Genomic DNA, 21514 nt, shown 5'->3' on the forward strand with positions numbered 1-21514 from the left:
CAAGGCAGGCCCCTCCCATCCGTATGGGCCCAAGAAGGATCCCTATTCATTTTCAAAAAAACTTTGATGATCAGCTTCATGATCTTTGTTCCCATGGATTGGTATCACCATCCTCTAGTCCATGGGCAGCACCAGTTGTATTAGTCAAAAAGAAAGACGGTGGGGTAAGACTTTGTGTGGACTATAGGAAGCTTAATGATATCACTGTCAAAGATGCTTATCCACTACCACGAATCGATGATACCCTTGATCTTTTGTCAAATGCCAGGTGGTTTTCTACCCTAGACCTTACAAGTGGATATTGGCAAGTGGAGGTGCACCCTGCTGACAGACACAAAACAGCATTTGTTACTAGTCATGGACTCATGCCATTTGGGCTCTGCAATGCCCCAAGTACATTTCAGAGATTGATGGACATTGTACTGGCTGATTTGCAAGGGACTGCTTGCCTTGTTTACCTGGATGACATTATTGTGATTGGCAGAACATTGGATGAACACCTGCAGAGATTGTCCTGCGTGTTGCAAAAATTAAAGGAAGCTAACCTGAAAGTGAAGCCATCCAAGTATAAATTATTCTGTGAAAAGGTCCGCTATCTGGGACACGTTATTTCATCAGCAGGTGTGGAGCCAGACCCAGAAAAAGTCACCACTATTACCCAATGGCCTGTTCCACAAAATATCAAGGAATTACGCAGTTTCTTAGGGCTGGCCTCCTATTACAGGAAATTTATTGAGGGATTTGCACATATTGCTGACCCCCTGCACAAATTAGCTGAGAAAGGTGCAAAGTTCATATGGAGCAAGGCCTGTGGAGATGCATTTTTGGAATTAAAACGACGCTTATTGTCTGCTCCAATTATGGCCTACCCAGACCCACAGTTGCCTTTTATATTGGACACTGATGCTAGTGAAACAGGAATTGGTGCTGTGTTGTCTCAAATACAAGATGGTCATGAAAGAGTAATCTCTTATGCAAGCAGAGCGCTGACCAAACCTGAACGGAAGTATGCAACAACTCGTAAAGAATTGCTAGCTGTTGTTATATTTACCCACTACTATAGACATTACCTACTAGGAAGACATTTCACTGTCAGGACTGATCATAACTCTCTGAAATGGCTATAATGGTATAGATTGGTAGGTGTGGGTTAAGTGTGCTGGGTTTACTTGGATGGGTTGAACTTGATGGACACTGGTCTTTTTTCAACCCTATGTAACTATGTAACTATGTAACTATGATCTAAATCAGCTCAAGACCTAGACAATGACATCTGCCAACTTAAAGAATGGATTATGGCAGGAGGAACTTCTCTCCCAACTGAGGCTCATAGCTCCCCACATCAAGAAGTTTTTTGGAAACACTGGTCTAATTTATCAATCAGGAGTGGACTCCTGGTAAGAAAAACACATGGAGATGACCCCAGGCAGGCTAAATTCCAAATTGTTGTCCCCCGCAGAGCTGTACCAGTGATTCTAGAGATGTTACACAATGACAAAATAGGTGGGCATCTAGGTGTGGATAAGGCCACTGGCAAGGTCATTGCTCAGTATTTCTGGCCATCCTGGCGTAAAGATGTCAAAGCATGGTGTAAAACCTGTACTGTATGTGGGGCTCGAAAAAATGAAAAGAAAACTGCTAGGGCACCAATGGTATCTTCACAAACAGATCGTCCTTTGCAAAGGGTTGCCCTTGATATATTGGGACCACTACCAGAAACCCACAAGGGTAACAAATACATCCTAGTGATTGGTGATTATTTCTCAAAATGGGCTGAAGGGTTCCCTCTCACAGACCAGGAAGCTAAAACTGTTACAAAAACGTTAGTGGAGGACTTTATATGTCATTATGGAGTACCAAGGTCTCTCCATACAGATCAGGGTAGGAATTTTGAATCAAAAGTCTTTAAAGACATGTGTTCAATGTTAGGCATACACAAAACAAGAACTACCCCTTATCATCCACAGTCAGATGGATTTGTGGAGCGGTTCAACCGTACACTCCTTACTATGTTGTCTTCATTTGTGGAAGACCATCAGAGAGATTGGGATGACATTCTCCCATATGTTATGATGGCGTACCGTAGCAGTGTACAGTCCTCTACCGGATATTCCCCATTCATGGTAATGTTTGGGAGGGAGGTGTGTTTGCCTGTAGACCTTGTTAATGGAGGGGATGTAGATGAAAAATTTACCAGGCCTACCAGTTATGTAAGTGAAGTTGCAAGAAGGTTGGCAGGTATAAGAAATATGGTTAAATATCACCAAGCTAAAGCTACTGGAAAGCAGAAACAGTACTTTGACTTAAAAATAACTGCCCAGGTATATGAACCAGGAGAAAATGTATGGGTAAGAGATTCAACCAGGCAAAAAGGTGTGTGCCCAAAACTTCGACCAAAGTATAAAGGTCCATATGTAATTGCTCAAAAATTGTCTGATGTATTGTATAGAGTATGTGATACAAAGGGAAAACACAGTTCTGTTCAGCATTATGCACGCTTGAAACCATTTTTTGGCCCTTGGACCCACCTGGCTGAACAGCCCCCTACTCAAGACCCTCTGTTACCTGACCAACCCCCAGCAGGTGAATCTGCAATCCCACTCCCTGATGAGGATTCTGACCATTCTAACTCAAATGACCCACAGCTATCTGATGTGGAAGAGTCCACTGACTCCAGTTCGGAAACAGATGGTGGGGAACCATTGCTACATGCCACCCCAATGCCTGATCCAACTGTAAGTCCTGGACCTCAGAACTTTACAGATGCTCCTAACTTACAAGCCAGGCCCCAGAGACAGAGAAAGGCACCCAGGTGGCATTCAGACTATTGTGCTCAGTTAACTGGATGCGAGGATGCATCTTTTCAAAGGAGGGGGCAGTGTAACAGGCAGGCAAATGAGGACTGCACAAATGCCACCTCCAGCCTGCAGATGGCAGCCTTAGACAATCTGGAAATAGTAAGGCTGATACCATGTGACTTTGCAAGGAGAGATGGGAAAGAGGAAGTCAAGACAATAAGGCAAGGAGAGATGGGAAAGAGGAAGTCAAGACAATAAGGCAAGGAGAGATGGGAAAGAGATAGGCAATAAGGCAAGGAGAGATGGGAAAGAGATAGGCAATAAGGCAAGGAGAGATGGGAAAGAGATAGGCAATAAGGCAAGGAGAGATGGGAAAGGGAAAGGCAATAAGGCAAGGAGAGATAGGAAAGAGATAGGCAATAAGGCAAGGAGAGATGGGAAAGGGATTGGCAATAAGGCAAGGAGAGATGGGAAAGAGATAGGCAATAAGGCAAGGAGAGATGGGAAAGAGATAGGCAATAAGGCAAGGAGAGATGGGAAAGAGATAGGCAATAAGGCAAGGAGAGATGGGAAAGAGATAGACAATAAGGCAAGGAGAGATGGGAAAGAGATAGGCAAAAAGGCAAGGAGAGATGGGAAAGAGATAGGCAATAAGGCAAGGAGAGATGGGAAAGAGATTGGCAATAAGGCAAGGAGAGATGGGAAAGAGATAGGCAATAAGGCAAGGAGAGATGGGAAAGAGATAGGCAATAAGGCAAGGAGAGATGGGAAAGAGATTGGCAATAAGGCAAGGAGAGATGGGAAAGGGAAAGGCAATAAGGCAAGGAGAGATGGGAAAGAGATAGGCAATAAGGCAAGGAGAGATGGGAAAGAGATAGGCAATAAGGCAAGGAGAGATGGTAAAGAGATTGGCAATAAGGCAAGGAGAGAGCAGATCTGGCAGCAGGGAGAGAGATAGACCTCCTGGGATGCAAGGTTGGAAGAAGTGCAGGAAAGGCTGCACCAACTGCAGGTTCCCCTTAGTGTGCCAGTAAGCGCCAATCAGGGAAGGACTTTACTCTCCTTGCACCTTAGGACCATTAGGTTCCCATACCTCACAACTGTCCCGCTTTTCACGGGACAGTCACGATTTTTATGCCTCATCCCGCTGTCCTGGATTTTCTCTTTAATGTCCCGCTCCCTCACCAATCGGGTTGGTCGGGCCTCCTGTCAAATACCTCACAGAGTTATAAAAGCACAATCTTTTCTCTCTGTCCCTAACCAGCACCTCCTGTCAAATTCAGCAGTGAGCAGGAGGGGCTGGGAAGGGATCATGAAAGAAAAGATCTGGCTGTGAGGATTTGACAGGAGGCCCGATCTGTGAGGGAGCAGGGGGGCTGGGAACTATCGGTGAGGGAGCAGGGGGGCTGGGAACTATCTGTGAGGGAGCAGGGGGGCTGGTAACTATCTGTGAGGGAGCAGGGGGGCTGGTAACTATCTGTGAGGGAGCAGGGGGGCTGGTAACTATCTGTGAGGGAGCAGGGGGGCTGGGAACTATCTGTGAGGGAGCAGGGGGGCTGGGAACTATCTGTGAGGGAGCAGGAGGGCTGGGAACTATCTGTGAGGGAGCAGGGGGGCTGGGAACGATTGGTGAGGGAGCAGGGGGGCTGGGAACGATTGGTGAGGGAGCAGGGGGGCTGGGAACTATCTGTGAGGGAGCAGGGGGGCTGGGAACTATCTAAGAGGGAGCAGGGGGGCTGGGAACGATCGGTGAGGGAGCAGGGGGGCTGGGAACTATCTGTGAGGGAGCAGGGGGGCTGGGAACTATCTGTGAGGGAGCAGGGGGGCTGGGAACGATCTGTGAGGGAGCAGGGGGGCTGGGAACTATCTGTGAGGGAGCAGGGGGGCTGGGAACGATCTGTGAGGGAGCAGGGGGGCTGGGAACTATCTGTGAGGGAGCAGGGGGGCTGGGAACTATCTGTGAGGGAGCAGGGGGGCTGGGAACTATCTGTGAGGGAGCAGGGGGGCCGGGAACTATCTGTGAGGGAGCAGGGGGGCTGGGAACGATCTGTGAGGGAGCAGGGGGGCTGGGAACTATCTGTGAGGGAGCAGGGGGGCTGGGAAGGGACGGAGAGAAAGGATCAGAATCAGACCTGTGAGCCTCCTGCCTGTGAGTTATAACATCTATACTCTGAAACTCCCCAGGTTGGTGATCCCTGCAGTAAGGCCTAGAGCATTGCCCACCCTTCCAAAGTACTGTATGCATTACTGAAGTACCGATCTGTGTAGCTGGAATCTCTGGACTGCGGAGGGAAGAACCTGCAGTTTAAAGTTACACAGGCAGCAAAAGGATTCCCTAAAGCTGTTGTTTTAGAAAACTGGATCCCTGCACTCCCACTGTCTAGATCAGGTACCTTGATGGCAGGCGCAGAGAGATTCTGCAGCATTTGATCCTATTACATTGTTTTAGGTTAAAAGGCCAATCATCTGGGAAACTTTTATTCAGGACAGTAGCAACCAACAATGAAAAAGGGTGTGTTTATGTAAAGTGTATGTGGGTGTGGTCACAAAGTGAGCACGCCCACTGTTTTGTCCCTCTTTCTAATTTTGAAATGTTGGGAGGTATGGGTTCCAGTTCCAATAGGCCCTCACTGTAACTAGTGCAGACTTAGGGCCCAGTTAGGGATTTAGGGAATTGTTTTATAAGAGCCAGAAGGTTCAGTAGTCAGGTCCCTTCTCTGATCAGAGTAGGTTAGAACCCCGGGTTCCGGTGCCCGTTAGAGTCAGTCACCTTCTTAGTTAGTGGCCCAGTTCTACCCAAGAGGAGAACCAGGACTAAATATTGGAAACACTGAATAGATTTCCATCACCGGATTATAAATCTAATGTACTGGATCTTCTGGATGTCACACTTTGGATTACAGATAAGTGCGCACCAACATAAAGTGTACACAACAAGCAGGCCTGAACTCTCAGTTATATGTGGTGCACCACAGGGGTTAACAAATTGTATTACTGTATTGGTTTGTTCTTACTGATATTATTTGTACTTGTTCTCTTATAGTTTTCATTTACCTGTTCCAGTAAAATAGAGAGTGCTGCATTCACTCTCACCATAAATTCGGCAAGTGTGTCATTTCTACTTTGTTCCAGACTATTAAAGGAACCCATACCTTGCCCAGCTACCCAGAAGGTAACATAATTTGGTACAATATATATTCTTATGATTTATATATATATATTGTTTTTCTTTTAGATGGTTGCAAAGTTTGTATGCATTGATTTTGGGAATAAATATAAAATGAGTTCTAAACCCAACCATAACCCTGTCCCACTGCGCCCCTAGTTTTGTTATAGAAGTTGTGGGAACATGTCAGTATTGCATATGGCAGTTGAACTTACTGGGCTCATTTCTTTCAGTGACAGTGTCTGGGTTCAGGTCTCCATCTTGCTCACCACTGGGATCCTGGGAAGACTCTGTATAAATATAGGAAAAATGTAGGAGATAAGGTTTTGTCATTAATCTGATTTCATAATGTCAAGTTACTCTACAAGAAAGTTGTGCCATTGGGTAAGTTGCTAGGGGAGGCATGGGTACCCCGCAGTCCTCCATCTGTTGTTAAAGGGGATATAAACCCAGCCATGATACTGTCCCACTGCGCCCCCTAGTTTTTAATCTAATTAAAGATGCATAATCTATAATTAATCTAATTATGGATGCAAGAAATTTCCCTAATGAGAATTCTACTGACCCAAAACTTCATTATAGATGCAAGAGAAGTGACCAATGAGAATGCTGATTCCCTGTGTCAGGCCCCTTGCTGGTACCTTACATATAGAGATAATGATGGCATTTTCCCGTCATTATATGGCACAGGAATCAGACATGGGGATAAAGGGACAGACTTGTTCAGTGCTGGGAAACTGTGCTTATTGCTCCCAACTCCAATTGCAGGAACAGAGAACAGGGAGCCGGATTTACTCACATCAGCTGGGATTCTCATTGGAGGATTCTTTTGCATATTAATTGGCCCTGGAGGGCGGGGCTCTCACACACAGGCACATAATGAGCAAACTGGGGCACTAAGTACCATTTGCATGTTAGTGCCACAACATGGCCACCCACACTGGGAGCCCCTCCTGTTGCTGGGGGCATAGTGCCCGTTAGGGGCATTTTTTACACAAAATGGTATTGTTTCCCCCAACCAGAGTGTGGGCTCTATTAATCTGCACTTCCACTGGGGTAAATACTGCTCCACTGATAGGTGCCCTTTAAGCTGAAACGTTTTATTGGCAAATGTATAAATAAAACCCAATAACTACTAATGCCCAGATCATTCACCTGGTTCCTGCTCTCCGTTGTCTGCCATGTTTTCCTCTATGGGAGGACATTGCTGAGTTTCCTTGTCAGTCTGTGACCCAACAAGTCCTGTTTGTTCTGAATCTTCTCCTCCTTCTTCAGTATCAGGGGCCCCTGATTTTGAGGCTTCTGTGGGTAACTTGCTCTTGTCGGTTCCTAGAAAGGAAATATTTCTTAATCATTTTTATCATTGGTTTCTCAGTCTACTGAATAATAAGTAACATTTACATTTTCTCTTAAGGCTGTATAGTATTTTTAATGTCATTTGTACACCACAATCTGTCATTTACTGTATATACTGACTCAGGGAGGCTGTTATGGCTAGTGATATTACTCAAGCTCTCAGTCTCCTTATCTCAATAAGTGGAGTTGGATACTAGCAGTATCTGTGCTAAGGGGACGTACTCAGGCCTCCAAGTAGAACTTTTGCTGAGACTCCTATACCTAGCCTGCGCTCTACAGAATTGCAAAAGAGGACACTCAGGAGAACTTTCCTATCAAGCACTGTCTCTGAGTTGGGATGTCACAGTTTACTCTTTTTCTCCCCATGTTATCCTGAATCCAGTTGTAGATCCTATAAATACAGGGCTGAAAAATGTGATTATAGATGCAAGAAAATTCACCAGTGAGAATTCTACTGACCCAAAACTGCATTATAGATTTAAGAGAAGTGACCACTGAGAATGCTGATTAGTACTGGAATCCATTGTCAATTAGAGTAACCCTGTAAGGCTCTGGGTGCTCTATGTATGTGAATGTGCTGCCCCATAGGTTGAGGGTACAAACCAGTGGATTTAGTATAACTGACTAGCAGCTAACGTATCTCTGTGCAAGTTTTCTGCACTTTCATTTGTTTTTACGCGAAACAGAACTCTCTATGCCCCCCTCCAGGTCATTAATAAACAAGTTAAAAAACAAAGGACCAAGGACTGATATTATGTTCTAGGCCAATATTTCTCAATGTGACCATTAACCTTCTGTGAGGTACTGTATCAAACGCTTTATCAAAGTCCAAGTAGATCCCATCCACTGCCATTCCAGCATCAAGGTTCCTGCTCACCTCCTCATAAAAGGCGACTAAATTAGTCTGGCAAGATCTGTTACCCATAAACCCATGTGGCACAAACTAATAGTATTGTGAACTGCAATGTATTCAAGTACCCTATCCCTTATTACCCCTTCCAGAAGCTTTCCTACTACTGATGTCAGACTAACAGGCCTATAGTTTTCAGGCTGAGAACGGGATCCCTTTTTAAATAACGGCACCACATTAGCAATCCGCTAATCTCTCTGCACCATGCCAGGCCCCAATGAATCCTGGGAAATTAAGTGAAGAGGTTTGGCAATCACAGCGCTCAGCTGATTTAATACCCTGGGATGAATCCCATCCGGTCCTGGACCTTTGTTTCCCTTTACATGTTCAAGTCTCTATTGAATCCCCCCCTGAGTGACCCATGCGCCAGTAGCTAAATTACTAGCACTGGGCATATTAAAAGGGAAGCCTTCATTATCTGGCTCCTCAGATGTATAGACAGATGGGAAATAAGAGTTCAACATTTCTGCTTTTTCCCCGTTCTCATCAACCAACGTACCCCCCCGTGATAATAAAGTTCCCACCCCTTCTTGCTTCATTTTTTTACTATTCACATAATTAAAAAATAATTTTGGATTCTTTTTACCCCTAGCTGCAATATCCCTTTCCATCTCTATTTTAGCTTGCCTGATAGCTTTTTTGCATGCTTTATTTGCCCCCCCTGTACCCGATGAAAGCCCCAGCTGCCCCAGCTAACTTGAATGCCCTAAAAGCAGGTTTTTTCTTACCAACCTCGACACTAACACTTTTATTCAGCCATAAAGGTGTTGCTTTGCGATGCCTCTCCTTGCTTACAAGGGGGATATACTGTTGTGTATACCTACAAAGCAATGTTATAAAGATGTTCCATTTTCCTTCTGTGCCTAACCCCATGAAAAGCCTTTCCCAGCTGCCACATTGCAGAGATGCCCTTATACTGGCACAGGCTGCACGTCTGAGCGTTTAGTTACTCCCTTATAGAGCTGTCTCTGCAGCATTATCTCAAAGGAGACCATGTTGGGATCACTGTTCCCCAAATGCCCCCCCCCCCACACAAATGTTAGAGATAAGTTCATTATTATTAGATATCACCAGGTCCAAAATAGAATCATTCCTAGTGGGTTCTTGAACCGCCTGAAATAAAAAGTTGCCATTTAGCATATTTACAAACCTACTAGCTTTTTCTGACTTAGCCCCCCCATTACTCCAGTCAGTGCCGGATAATTAAAGTCCCCCATAACAACAACTTGACCCAGTTTTGAAGCCTCCTCCATTTGCAACAATAGCTGGGCCTCATCCCCCTCATCTATACGGGGTGGTTTTATAGCATACACCAATGATCATTTTCTTTATTTTCTGACTGTAAAGTCAGAGTTAAAGCCATGTAATAAAGACAAACCCCTCCCCCTTTTTAATCTCTCTGTCCCTCCTAAAAAGTGTGTAACCATTTAAATTCACAGCCCAGTCACATTTATCATCCCACCAGGTCTCAGTGATACCAATTAAATCATAATGTTCAATACATGCAATAGCCTGCAGCTCCCCTAATTTTCCCGACAAGCTACGCGCATTACCCAGCATGCAGCGGAGATTATTACTTCTCCCTCTGATGTTACATTAGCTAATGGAGAGTTAGAGCTAAGGTGAAAATTAGTCTGTTTCCCTTGTAACAACGGAAGCTCCTTATCTGATAAACTATATGCCCCCTCACTCCTCCCCCACAACCCTTTACTGGTTCCACTGCCCCCCGTCTACACTAACTTTCCCATAAGAATCTAGCTTACCACCCCCCCCCCCTTGTCTAGTTTAAACACTCCTCCAGCCTCTTAACCATTCTCTCCCCTAGCACAGCAGACCCCCTTCCATTGAGGTGCAATCCGTCAGGGCTGTATAGATTGTACCCCAAGGAAAAGTCAGCCCAGTGCTCTAGGAACCCAAACCCTTCCTTCCTACACCAAGACTTTAGCCACGCATTTAGCTCCCTAAGCTCCCGCTGTCTCCCTAAACTAGCACGCGGCACCGGCAAAACTTTGGAAAAAATGACATTGGAGGATCTTTGCCTAATCTTAGAGCCTAGATCCCTGAACTCACTCTTTAAGGTCCTCCACCTACCGTTCATTTTGTATTTATACTGTCTTTTCAGGTGCAATTAATCAAACCCCACCCACCTCAAACTGAGGGTAATTACAAAGGAATGCAACTTCTGGGAAACCTGCTGTAAGCCTTATAGTTCAACAAACTTTGTAATTTAGCACCAAAAACAGCAAATACTTTTGAAAAAATGAAACCCAACAGTTAAACAACACAATGATTTTGAATAAAGTTAATAAAATGTACTTATCCCTTTTTTTTGTTGAATTGAAAAAGCCAGTTGTTTCCACCAGCCTGTTAGTAAACTAATAATATCTGTTCCCCTCTGCGCATGTTTTCATAAGAAAGTTAATTTCATGATTCATGGCACGTTATGTTTTTAAGAAAACATGTATTTTTTTATAAAATGGCATAGAACAGTGACCCCTAAATTATCCCGCACAGGAGCTGAGCACCAATTGGTGAGATGATTTCTAGATAATTACCTTGCTGTAATGTAACCTCTTGGGGCGATTGCAGGGACTGGTGCTGTACTTGTGCCCGTAGGGTGTACATATCATTCATATTCACCTTCTCCCCTGCACCCCCGCAGGTACTTATCACATTATACGTCCCATTATCATTCTCCCCGGTGTAGAGCAAATCACTTCTGAGAGTCACGCGCTCCTCCCCTGCCGACCCCGGGGAACCCGTCCATTCTACTTTCATTTCTCTCGGGTAGAAGTCTTTTATCTCTAGGAAGAAATTGCCCTTTTGGCTTGAATGGATCTTACCAAATATTGGACACCCTGCCGAAACACAAATATAAATAGAGAATTAGAGTTGGTGTCACTAGTAGAGATTTTTCTTCTTATTAAACACACACACTAAAATGGAAATTACAGTTCAACTATACCCCTAACCATTACAGGTTACTATAAACAAATATAAATCTGTCTGTAATGGATGTAAAATACAGTGGCAAATAAATAAAGCCTACTGGGTTTGATCCCAAATAGAAAAACTGCCATTTTATTGCTAACCTCCACCCTCACACCAACTAAGGGCACACATACATGCTAGGCCCAACAGCCAATGAATGGGCAGAATTCTGTCTTTTACTCCCACGCTACTTCCTGTTACAGTTAGAGCTGCATCACTTCCTGTCAGCTGGTCTCTGAGGGAGCACATAGCCGATCAATAAATGGTGCATCAAGGGAAAAGATGTAAAAGGGCATAGATATACAGGGATGGGACCTGTTATCCAGAATGCTCGGGACCTAGGTTTTTTCGGATCTTTCCGTAATTTGGATCTCCATAACTGTTCTGCCCCGAATAAGGGGTAATTATATCTTAGTTGGGATCAAGTACAGGTACTGTTTTATTATTACAGAGAAAAGGGAATCATTTAACCATTAAATAAACCCAATAGGGCTGTTCTGCCCCAATAAGGGGTAATTATATCTTAGTTGGGATCAAGTACAGGTACTGTTTTATTATTACAGAGAAAAGGGAATCATTTAACCATGAAATAAACCCAATAGGGCTGTTCTGCCCCCAATAAGGGGTAATTATATCTTAGTTGGGATCAAGTACAGGTACTGTTTTATTATTACAGAGAAAAGGGAATCATTTAACCATTAAATAAACCCAATAGGGCTGTTCTGCCCCCAATAAGGGGTAATTATATCTTAGTTGGGATCAAGTACAGGTACTGTTTTATTATTACAGAGAAAAGGGAATAATTTAACCATGAAATAAACCCAATAGGGCTGTTCTGCCCCAATAAGGGGTAATTATATCTTAGTTGGGATCAAGTACAGGTACTGTTTTATTATTACAGAGAAAAGGGAATCATTTAACCATGAAATAAACCCAATAGGGCTGTTCTGCCCCCAATAAGGGGTAATTATATCTTAGTTGGGATCAAGTACAGGTACTGTTTTATTATTACAGAGAAAAGGGAATCATTTAACCATGAAATAAACCCAATAGGGCTGTTCTGCCCCAATAAGGGGTAATTATATCTTAGTTGGGATCAAGTACAGGTACTGTTTTATTATTACAGAGAAAAGGGAATCATTTAACCATTAAATAAACCCAATAGGGCTGTTCTGCCCCAATAAGGGGTAATTATATCTTAGTTGGGATCAAGTACAGGTACTGTTTTATTATTACAGAGAAAAGGGAATCATTTAACCATTAAATAAACCCAATAGGGCTGTTCTGCCCCAATAAGGGGTAATTATATCTTAGTTGGGATCAAGTACAGGTACTGTTTTATTATTACAGAGAAAAAGGAAATCATTTTTTCACTTTTAAAAATTAGTATTATTTGCTTATAATGGAGTCTATGGGAGATGGTCTTTCCGTAATTCAGAACTTTCTGGATAATGGTTTTCCGGATAAGGGATCCCATACTTGTTTATATATATATATTGTTTTCCTTTAAATGGTTGCAATGTTTGTATGCATTGATTTTGGGAATTAATATTAAATGAGTTCTAAACCCAACCATAACCCTGTCCCACTGTGCCCCTAGTTTTGTTATAGAAGTTGTGGGAACATGTCAGTATTGCATATGGCAGTTGAACTTACTGGGCTCATTTCTTTCAGTGACAGTGTCTGGGTTCAGGTCTCCATCTTGCTCACCACTGGGATCCTGGGAAGATTCTGTATAAATATAGGAAAAATGTAGGAGATAAGGTTTTGTCATTAATCTGATTTCATAATGTCAAGTTACTCTACAAGAAAGTTGTGCCATTGGGTAAGTTGCTAGGGGAGTCATGGGTACCCTGCAGTCCTCCATCTGTTGTTAAAGGGGATATAAACCCAGCCATGATACTGTCCCACTGCGCCCCCTAGTTTTGCTGTAGAAGTTGCCAGAAAACTAATTATAGATGCAAGAAAATTCCCCAATGAGAATTCTACTGAGCCAAAACGTCATTATAGATGCAAGAGAAGTGACCAATGAGAATGCTGATTCCCTGTGTCAGGCCCCTTGCTGGTACCTTACATATAGAGATAATGATGGCATTTTCCCGTCATTATATGGCACAGGAATCAGACATGGGGATAAAGGGACAGACTTGTTCAGTGCTGGGAAACTGTGCTTATTGCTCCCAACTCCAATTGCAGGAACAGAGAACAGGGAGCCGGATTTACTCACATCAGCTGGGTAAAACTGACTTAACACCCCCAATTCACTCCAAGCCAATCCTACTGGAGAATACTGACAGCCCATGGAGACACACCAGGTTGGGATGGAATCAGTATCTGTGACATTACCTGATGGAGGGCACAGAGAGTAAGCTCCATACAATATACATGTTGGGGGTAATGTGCCCTGTGCTTAATACAGTAAGTACAATGTGATGCTGCCAGACGTACCTTGATGCCCCTTATCACTTTCCGTACTCATTGCTGTGTATTTTGGGGTGCTGTTAATTAAAGGCTTAGATTCACTGCCCCGAGGAGTCGTCGGTTCCTTTCCTTTGACATCTGTAAAGCACAAATGCTCCGAGTCGATCTCAGGCGAAGACACAGATGAACCAAATACATTTATTTCTGTGCTACATCTGTAGCTCCGCCCATAAGTATTACATCATAGACTTTTAAAGCACTGGGGGCAAAGTCAGAACATCTCCCATCACTTGGTATTTAGAAGGTTATGCATTAACAGGTCTTTATTTATCTACATGAGGAATTAGGGTGCTTAATTGGGTCCATTTGTGGTCCTTCAACCCATGGGGACACCAACAGGTGCTTCTGGTTTAAAGGAAATCAGGCCGTGTGTATCTCAGTGCCCGGCTCATGCACTCTTTCATGATCAGATACCATCCACTCACCTGGGAGAAGGTTTGGAAAATTGTACCCCTCCTCTATCAGACCAATCAGATGTCAGTATATGTGGGGTACCTGGGGGTTTTCAGCTTAATGTTGCCACTTATTTACCCCAAAACCACATACCTGCCCAACACACTGGTGCTTAGTATTGTAGATCCGCTCTATATACACAAAGGCCTACGTACATCACATTTACTTGCCAATAATTCTATGGACGTTAAAGTCCAATAAGCCCAGAACCTTAAATTTCCCTCTGACTACATTTCAGCCTGGGCCTCTGGGGAAGCCATTGGGTCAGAGGGAACAATCACTCGCCCCACCCAGTGACCAATGTACAAGTCCTCACCTACCTTCTCTATTCCCTGTCCTGATACAACATCGTTTCTTCTTCTTTAGGAACAGAACAGCAGCCACCAGAGCAACAGCAAATATTGTTATTATTATTATTATTATTATTATTATTATTAATGTGTTGCTCCACTGAGCATCTGGGAAAAAAAGAACAGACAATAAAAGGTTATACTCTTGCTTCCCCTGTATATTATAATCAGATATTGTACAAAAGAATATGGGATAAGGTGGATTGTGCCTATGAGAGGGATGGCACGTCTCTGTCTAATTGCTAATTGAGAGTGAGCCATAAGGTAACCAATGTATAAATCAGGGAAACTGGGACCCAGTGAATGGAGGGTTAGGGTACCCCTGTCTTAGGAACCATTAGGAGTATGAGCTAGAGCAGGCCACCTAGTAAGTGCCCCACTGAGGAGAACTAATGGGGGTAGAATCTCTTGGACGGCACAAACAAAATGTGAGAACCATAGTTTGAAAGGGGCCCCAGCTAATATTACAGGGGACCAAGCAAGGAGAGGCTAGAGGGGGTCATGTGACCCATGATGCCCACACAATACAGAGTTGGCTGGGGGTTCAAAAAAAGCATATGAGCATATAAAGGAATGTCTTCCACCGGCGCCCTGAGTAGGAACTCACTTGTGGGTGTGTTGAGTGAATGTAGCTCTGAGCTTGCAGGGCCCTTAGGTAAGGACAGCACTGTGCCTATAACTTGCACTCTCATTAGACTGCCCAACATGCTCTGGGATAGTCAGATAGTGAGACTTTATTAGCACCATGACTAATAACTAAAACTCAATACTTACCTGTCAGTTCTACCTTCAGTGACTGCACAAGAGGTTCCGTCAGGGCCCAATGTTCCACCACACAAGAGATCTCCATCCCCTGACTCTCAGCTGTTGGGAGGAACCGGTAGGGCAACTCCAGAGCAGAACTGTTAATTCTCTTTATCTCTGAGGGTTCCACCCAAGATCCATCCAGGAACCAACTCACAGCAATGTCTTCTGGGTAATACCCCCACACTCGGCACATCAGCGTCTGCTCCTCATTCACATAAAATGGCCCATGGCTGATGTGTATGGAGGGGGCGGCTGGAAGGGAAAGCCATGTGAAAGTTCCATGTGGTTTAATTAATTACCTAAAACACCCCAAAAAGTTGATTAAATCAACTGATTGTCACGGGGGATGGTGGGGGGGTGGGAGGGAATCCATTACTTCTGATCTGTCTCACTATATACAGTAGATTTACACTTCCAGAAATTCATGTTTAGCTCAGGATTTTATATTCAGGTTTCACAACATATTTTGCAGATCTTATACCTTAGACCTTAATCCAGTGATCCCCAACCAGTGACTCGGGGGCAACATGTTCCTCCCCAACCCCTTGGGTGTTGCTCTCAGTGCCCCCAAACCAGGGAGTTATTGTTGAATTCCTGACTTGGGGGCAAGTTTTGGTTGAATAAAAACAACATTTCCTACCAAATAAAGCCCCTGTAAGCTGATAGGCTGCATAGAGGCCCCTAATAGCCAATCACAGCCCTTATTTGGCACCTCCATGAACTGTTATGGCGCTTGTGTTGCTCCCCAAGTCTTTTTACATTTATTTAAGTCCATATAGAGAAATTTTTTTTACAAACTGTTCACTGCGTATAGGACACTTTTTAAATTTGGCGCCATTACAACAAATCCAAATTACCCTCTGGGAATGTGTCCCACTTTTACAATTTGGTGACCAACACTTTAAGAACTGAGTACTTACTGACACTTTTGTGAATTCCCCCTTAGGGGCCAAACTGTGAGGTGCTTCACTGGACAAGGGACCTTCTCACCCAATAAAAGGCTCATCCCTAAAGTCTGAAATCTCTGTGGTTTTCTGGCACTCAACTCATAAATAGAGTAGGGCTTTGTCTGCCCCACCATAGAACCCACATGCCCCTGTTTTCTTTGCACCGTAATATACTTTGGTTTTGAGAGGCCTGTGAATGTGGGGAGCACCAGTTACTTATCTTTAACCTTTAACCTTATTGGTTGAATAAAAGTGTTAGTGTCGAGGTTGGTAAGAAAAAACCTGCTGTAAAGCATTCAAGTTAGCTGGGGCAACTGGGCAATAAAGCAGCAAAAATGCTATCAGGCAGCTAAAATAGAGATAGAAAGGGGTATTGCAACCAGGGGTAAAAGGAATCCAACAATTTTTAAATATATAAATACTGTAGTTAAAAAACATGAAGCAAGAAGGGGTGGGACCCTCAGTATTACAGTGGGGTCAGTTGGTTGATGAGAACAGGGAAAAAGCAGAAATTCTGAACTGTTATATATTGTCTGTCTACCCAACTAAGGAACTTGATGAAGGTTCTGTATGTAATAGACCCAATTCTAGTACTATAACTACTGATACATGGGTCCCTGAGGGGGGGATTCATAAGGGACTTGGACATGTAAATCCCAGGATTCATTGGGGCCTGGCATGGTGCCGAGAGACTGGCGGATTGCTAATGTGGTGCCGTTATTTTAAAAGGGATCCCGTTCTCAGCCTAAAAACTATAGGCCTGTTAGTCTGACATAAGGGGTAGGAAAACTTTTGGAAGGGGTAATAAGGGATAGGGTACTTGAATACATTGCAGTTCACAATACTATTAGTTTGTGCCACATGGGTTTATGGGTAACAGATCTTGCCAGACTAATTTAGTCGCCTTTTATGAGGAGGTGAGTAGGAACCTTGATGCTGGAATGGCAGTGGATGGGATCTACTTGGACTTTGCTAAAGCGTTTGATACAGTACCTCACAGAAGGTTAATGATTAAATTGAGGAATATTGGAATAATCGGGTTCAGTGTTGATAAGTGCAAAGTTCTGCCCTTTGGTAGAAATAATATAAACGCGAACTATCTACTGAATGGGAGTGAGTTGGGGGGATCCTTAATGGAGAAGGATCTGGGGGTTTTTGTTGATAACAAAACAAGTGTCATTCTGTGGCTACTAAAGCAAATAAAGTGCTGTCTTGTATAAACAGGGCATTGACTCAAGGGATGAGAACATAATTTTGCCCCTTTATAGGTCCCTGGTAAGGCCTCACCGTAAGTATGGGGGCAGTAACAGTGAGTATGGGGGGCAGTTTTGGGCTCCAGTCCTTAAAGAGATACTGACACCAGAAATTAAACCTTTTTTACATCTGTCATAACATTGTCTTTGCACAACCTTCATTTTTGCCATAAAAGTATTTGCCCAATGCTTTTATATTACATGTCTAATCCCTTATGTTCCCCTATAAGGGGGCGGCCATATTTGTCCAGCAGGAGGCCGTTAGCATTAGAAGCTGTAACTGACAGGCTGAGAAGGGACAGTCAGGTTGCAAAACAGTCAGGTTTAGGAAATTCAAGTAACAATTATTTACAAAAGCAGTGAAAATCAATCAACATGACCTATAGGCAACTTTTTATGTACTTTCATATTTTGAGGAGTCATTTTTTAGTGTCAGTATCACTTTAAGAAGGATATTAATGAGCTGGAGAGAGTGCAGAGACTGCAACTAAACTGGTAAAGGGGATGGAAGGGTTAAACTATGAGGTGAGACTGTCAGGGTTGGGGGTTTCACATTAGTCTGTGTGAAAATTAACCCCTACTTGGGGCAGGCGGTAATTATAGAAAAGTACAGTTAATGAGCTTTTGGCAACACAATAAGGACTTTGCAGTGGGATTTATTCTGTGTCGGCCCCAGAGTGACGCAGCCGCCAGTTTGCAGGGAAATGGTCATTTTCAGAACAGTAGTTTTACGAGCGTAATGGCGTGTATGGCTAACATAGCGTGCTGCGTTAATTAGTGCGTGTTGCGTCAAATACCGCACAAAAATAGTCTTCGTGACTTAAATAACGCAAACAGCATCGCGTCTAAATTAACGCAAATATACTTTTAGTGAATCATGCGTTAAGACGCAATAAAAATGTTAACGCATGCTATAAATAGCGCACGTTTTAACGCACTTTAGTGAATCAGCCCTAGTGAGCGCAGTAAGGAGGTTGTTGCCAGTGGAAAGCCTTGTGGAAGCAACAGCAGAGATGTATCGCGGGCGAGTAACTCGGGTTCTTACCCTTAATGTCATTGATATATTGATAATGAGTGCAGGGGACCTATTATTTTAGGGTCACACCCTTGTTGCACACAGACCGGTTATAGCTAATTATACTTTTATATTACTATTTCTTGTTGGGCAGAAAACCACTGAAGAGCTGAAGTGCTAATAATTATAATGGAATAAAAACAGATTGTATCTAATTACCTGCATAGAGAAGCTGGAAGTTCTTCTGTAATGGGGCAGTGAGAGACTCATGTTGGACCCGGATAGAGAAGTTCTGGTTCCTGTTCCCCTCGGTGGGTACAATGGTCACTGCGCTGGTTGTACTGTAGGTGCCATCTGGGTCTCTCTGGGGCTTATTCACAGTAACCCCACGCAATATCGCCCCATCTCTCAGCCATGTAACATCAAGATCCTGGGGGTAGAAGCCAATGATGGAGGCACGCAGGGCACTCTCCTTATTCTCAGTAACAACTCTATTAGTGATTGTGATCTGTGGGGGGGCTGAAACAGATAATATCAAAATATGATTGTCTATGGATAGCAACCACCAGTCATACATCACATTGCCCCACCCAGGATGATAGAGAAACTCATAAAACTGCACAAAACAATAAATTAAAAAACATTTGATTTGCACCTTGAATTTCCACTATGATTTCCTTCTGTTGCTGCTCTGGGCTGTAAGTGACGGAGCAGGAGTAGGTCCCCCCATCAGATATCTGAGCATTAGAGACAGACAGAGAGGCCTCTCCCCGTGGCGCTGAATTGGGGTCCAAGGAGAATCGGGGGTCCGTTGTGCTCACTACATTGTCATACGTCAGTATTCTCCTTCCATTGAAATCCCAGTATATGGCCAAGAATTTGGGATCAGCAGGGAATTTATTCACACGGAATGTGCAGGGAATCAGGGTGTCGGATCCTTTCTGGGCAACGTGGGGGGATGGAGCAGTCACCTCCAGAACTGACCCTGCAGGTACAGGGGGGCAAATAATATACATGATGTACCCCAGTATGCTAGGGACACTGTTGCTTTACTAATGTGATGTCTCCATATACAGTTATATCTCCTGCTCCATCTCTGTGTTCCACACTGAAACCCAACTCCTCCTCCTCTCTTGTACCCACCCTACTCCTGTCTCTCCTCTGGGTAATGAGCATAATGTATAGTATATAAGAATACTCTATGGGTATAAGATACAAGTTGGCCCTGTACTTGCCCACGGTGGGTGTTTGGTAGAGGATTGGTTGGTGCCAGAGCTGCCTGTGCCTTCTGTCCCATGGGCTACTGTAACCCCAACAGGTACCACAGGGCCAGTAGTACATTCCCTTATGGGACCTGAGAAAGGCACCGCTCTAGAGCAACTGCATTGTAGTAATGGGTTTTTATAAAACTTTAACACAAGTTCTTTCTCAGTTTGCCCTCCTCTAAAAAGTTCTTTGTCATCTTAAAAATAATGACGTTGCTTCCTAGGAAAATCCCCATTACTCCCTCCTGCAGAATAAAGAACTTCCATTTATTTGGGTCCTTCACCCAAAACATTACTTTTGCCTACGGTGCATTGAAGAAACGAAATGAATGACAGTGACAGTGGCAAATGGCAGGACAGGCAACAATTAGATCCAGTAACTGGGTTGGTAGTCAGGACTGGCAGCTGGTAAGTGAAGTCAAGGAACAGGCCCAAACTGGGAAATCCAAAAGAACAGGTCAAGGGCATAAACAGGAGCTCAGGAACTTGGCAATGGGACACAGAACCAAGAAGGGTCTCAGGAACAAGGAATCAGATAGGGTCTCAGGAACAAGGAATCAGATAGGGTCTCAGGAACAAGGAATCAGATAGGGGCTCAGGAACAAGGAATCAGATAGGGTCTCAGGAACAAGGAATCAGATAGGGTCTCGGGAACAAGGAATCAGATAGGGTCTCGGGAACAAGGAATCAGATAGGGTCTCGGGAACAAGGAATCAGATAGGGTCTCGGGAACAAGGAATCAGATAGGGTCTCGGGAACAAGGAATCAGATAGGGTCTCGGGAACAAGGAATCAGATAGGGTCTCAGGAACAAGGAATCAGATAGGGTCTCAGGAACAAGGAATCAGATAGGGTCTCAGGAACAAGGAATCAGATAGGGTCTCAGGAACAAGGAATCAGATAGGGTCTCAGGAAGGATCAAGGGTCAGGACAAGGAATCAGATAGGGTCGTAGGAATAAGGAATCAGATAGGGTCTCGGGAACAAGGAATCAGATAGGGTCTCAGTAACAAGGAATCAGATAGGGTCTCAGGAACAAGGAATCAGATAGGGTCTCAGGAACAAGGAATCAGATAGGTTCTCAGGAACAAGGAATCAGATAGGTTCTCAGGAACAAGGAATCAGATAAGGTCTCAGGAACAAGGAATCAGATAGGGTCTCAGGAACAAGGAATCAGATAAGGTCTCAGGAACAAGGAATCAGATAAGGTCTCAGGAACAAGGAATCAGATAGGGTCGTAGGAACAAGGAATCAGATAGGGTCTCGAGAACAAGGAATCCGATAGGGTCTCGGGAACCAGGAATCAGATAGGGTCTCGGGAACAAGGAATCAGATAGGGTCTCAGGAACAAGGAATCAGATAGGGTCTCGGGAACAAGGAATCAGATAGGGTCTCAGAAACAAGGAATCAGATAGGGTCTCAGGAACAAGGAATCAGATAGGGTCTCAGGAACAAGGAATCAGATAGGGTCTCAGAAACGAGGAATCAGATAGGGTCTCAGGAACAAGGAATCAGATATGGTCTCAGTAACAAGGAATCAGATAGGGTCTCGAGAACAAGGAATCAGATAAGGTCTCCGGAACAAGGAATCAGATAGGGTCTCAGGAACAAGGAATCAGATAGGGTCTCAGGAACAAGGAATCAGATAGGGTCTCAGGAACAAGGAATCAGATAGGGTCTCAGGAACAAGGAATCAGATAGGGTCTCAGGAACAAGGAATCAGA

General features: G+C 44.0%; 1 protein-coding gene across 4 annotated transcripts in view; it reads right to left on the reverse strand.

Annotated features, from left to right (window-relative positions):
* LOC100145470 overlaps positions 1-21514 on the reverse strand; it is a 67194-nt gene that overhangs the window by 40238 nt on the left and 5442 nt on the right. For 2 of the 4 annotated variants that reach the window (XM_031892792.1, XM_031892793.1), the window contains exons 2-10: positions 19183-19512; positions 18747-19046; positions 15280-15564; positions 14476-14613; positions 13670-13780; positions 12878-12952; positions 10786-11088; positions 7120-7293; positions 6180-6254 (exon numbers count right to left, since the gene is read on the reverse strand). In XM_031892792.1, coding sequence (XP_031748652.1) covers positions 6180-6254; positions 7120-7293; positions 10786-11088; positions 12878-12952; positions 13670-13780; positions 14476-14613; positions 15280-15564; positions 18747-19046; positions 19183-19512 — 1791 coding nt within the window. The remainder of the gene's footprint in view (positions 1-6179; positions 6255-7119; positions 7294-10785; positions 11089-12877; positions 12953-13669; positions 13781-14475; positions 14614-15279; positions 15565-18746; positions 19047-19182; positions 19513-21514) is intronic. The other 2 variants (XM_031892795.1, XM_031892794.1) reach the window with 2 other exon arrangements.

The sequence above is a fragment of the Xenopus tropicalis genome, chromosome 9 (genome assembly GCF_000004195.4).
Source record: "Xenopus tropicalis strain Nigerian chromosome 9, UCB_Xtro_10.0, whole genome shotgun sequence".
Lineage (NCBI taxonomy): Eukaryota > Metazoa > Chordata > Amphibia > Anura > Pipidae > Xenopus > Xenopus tropicalis.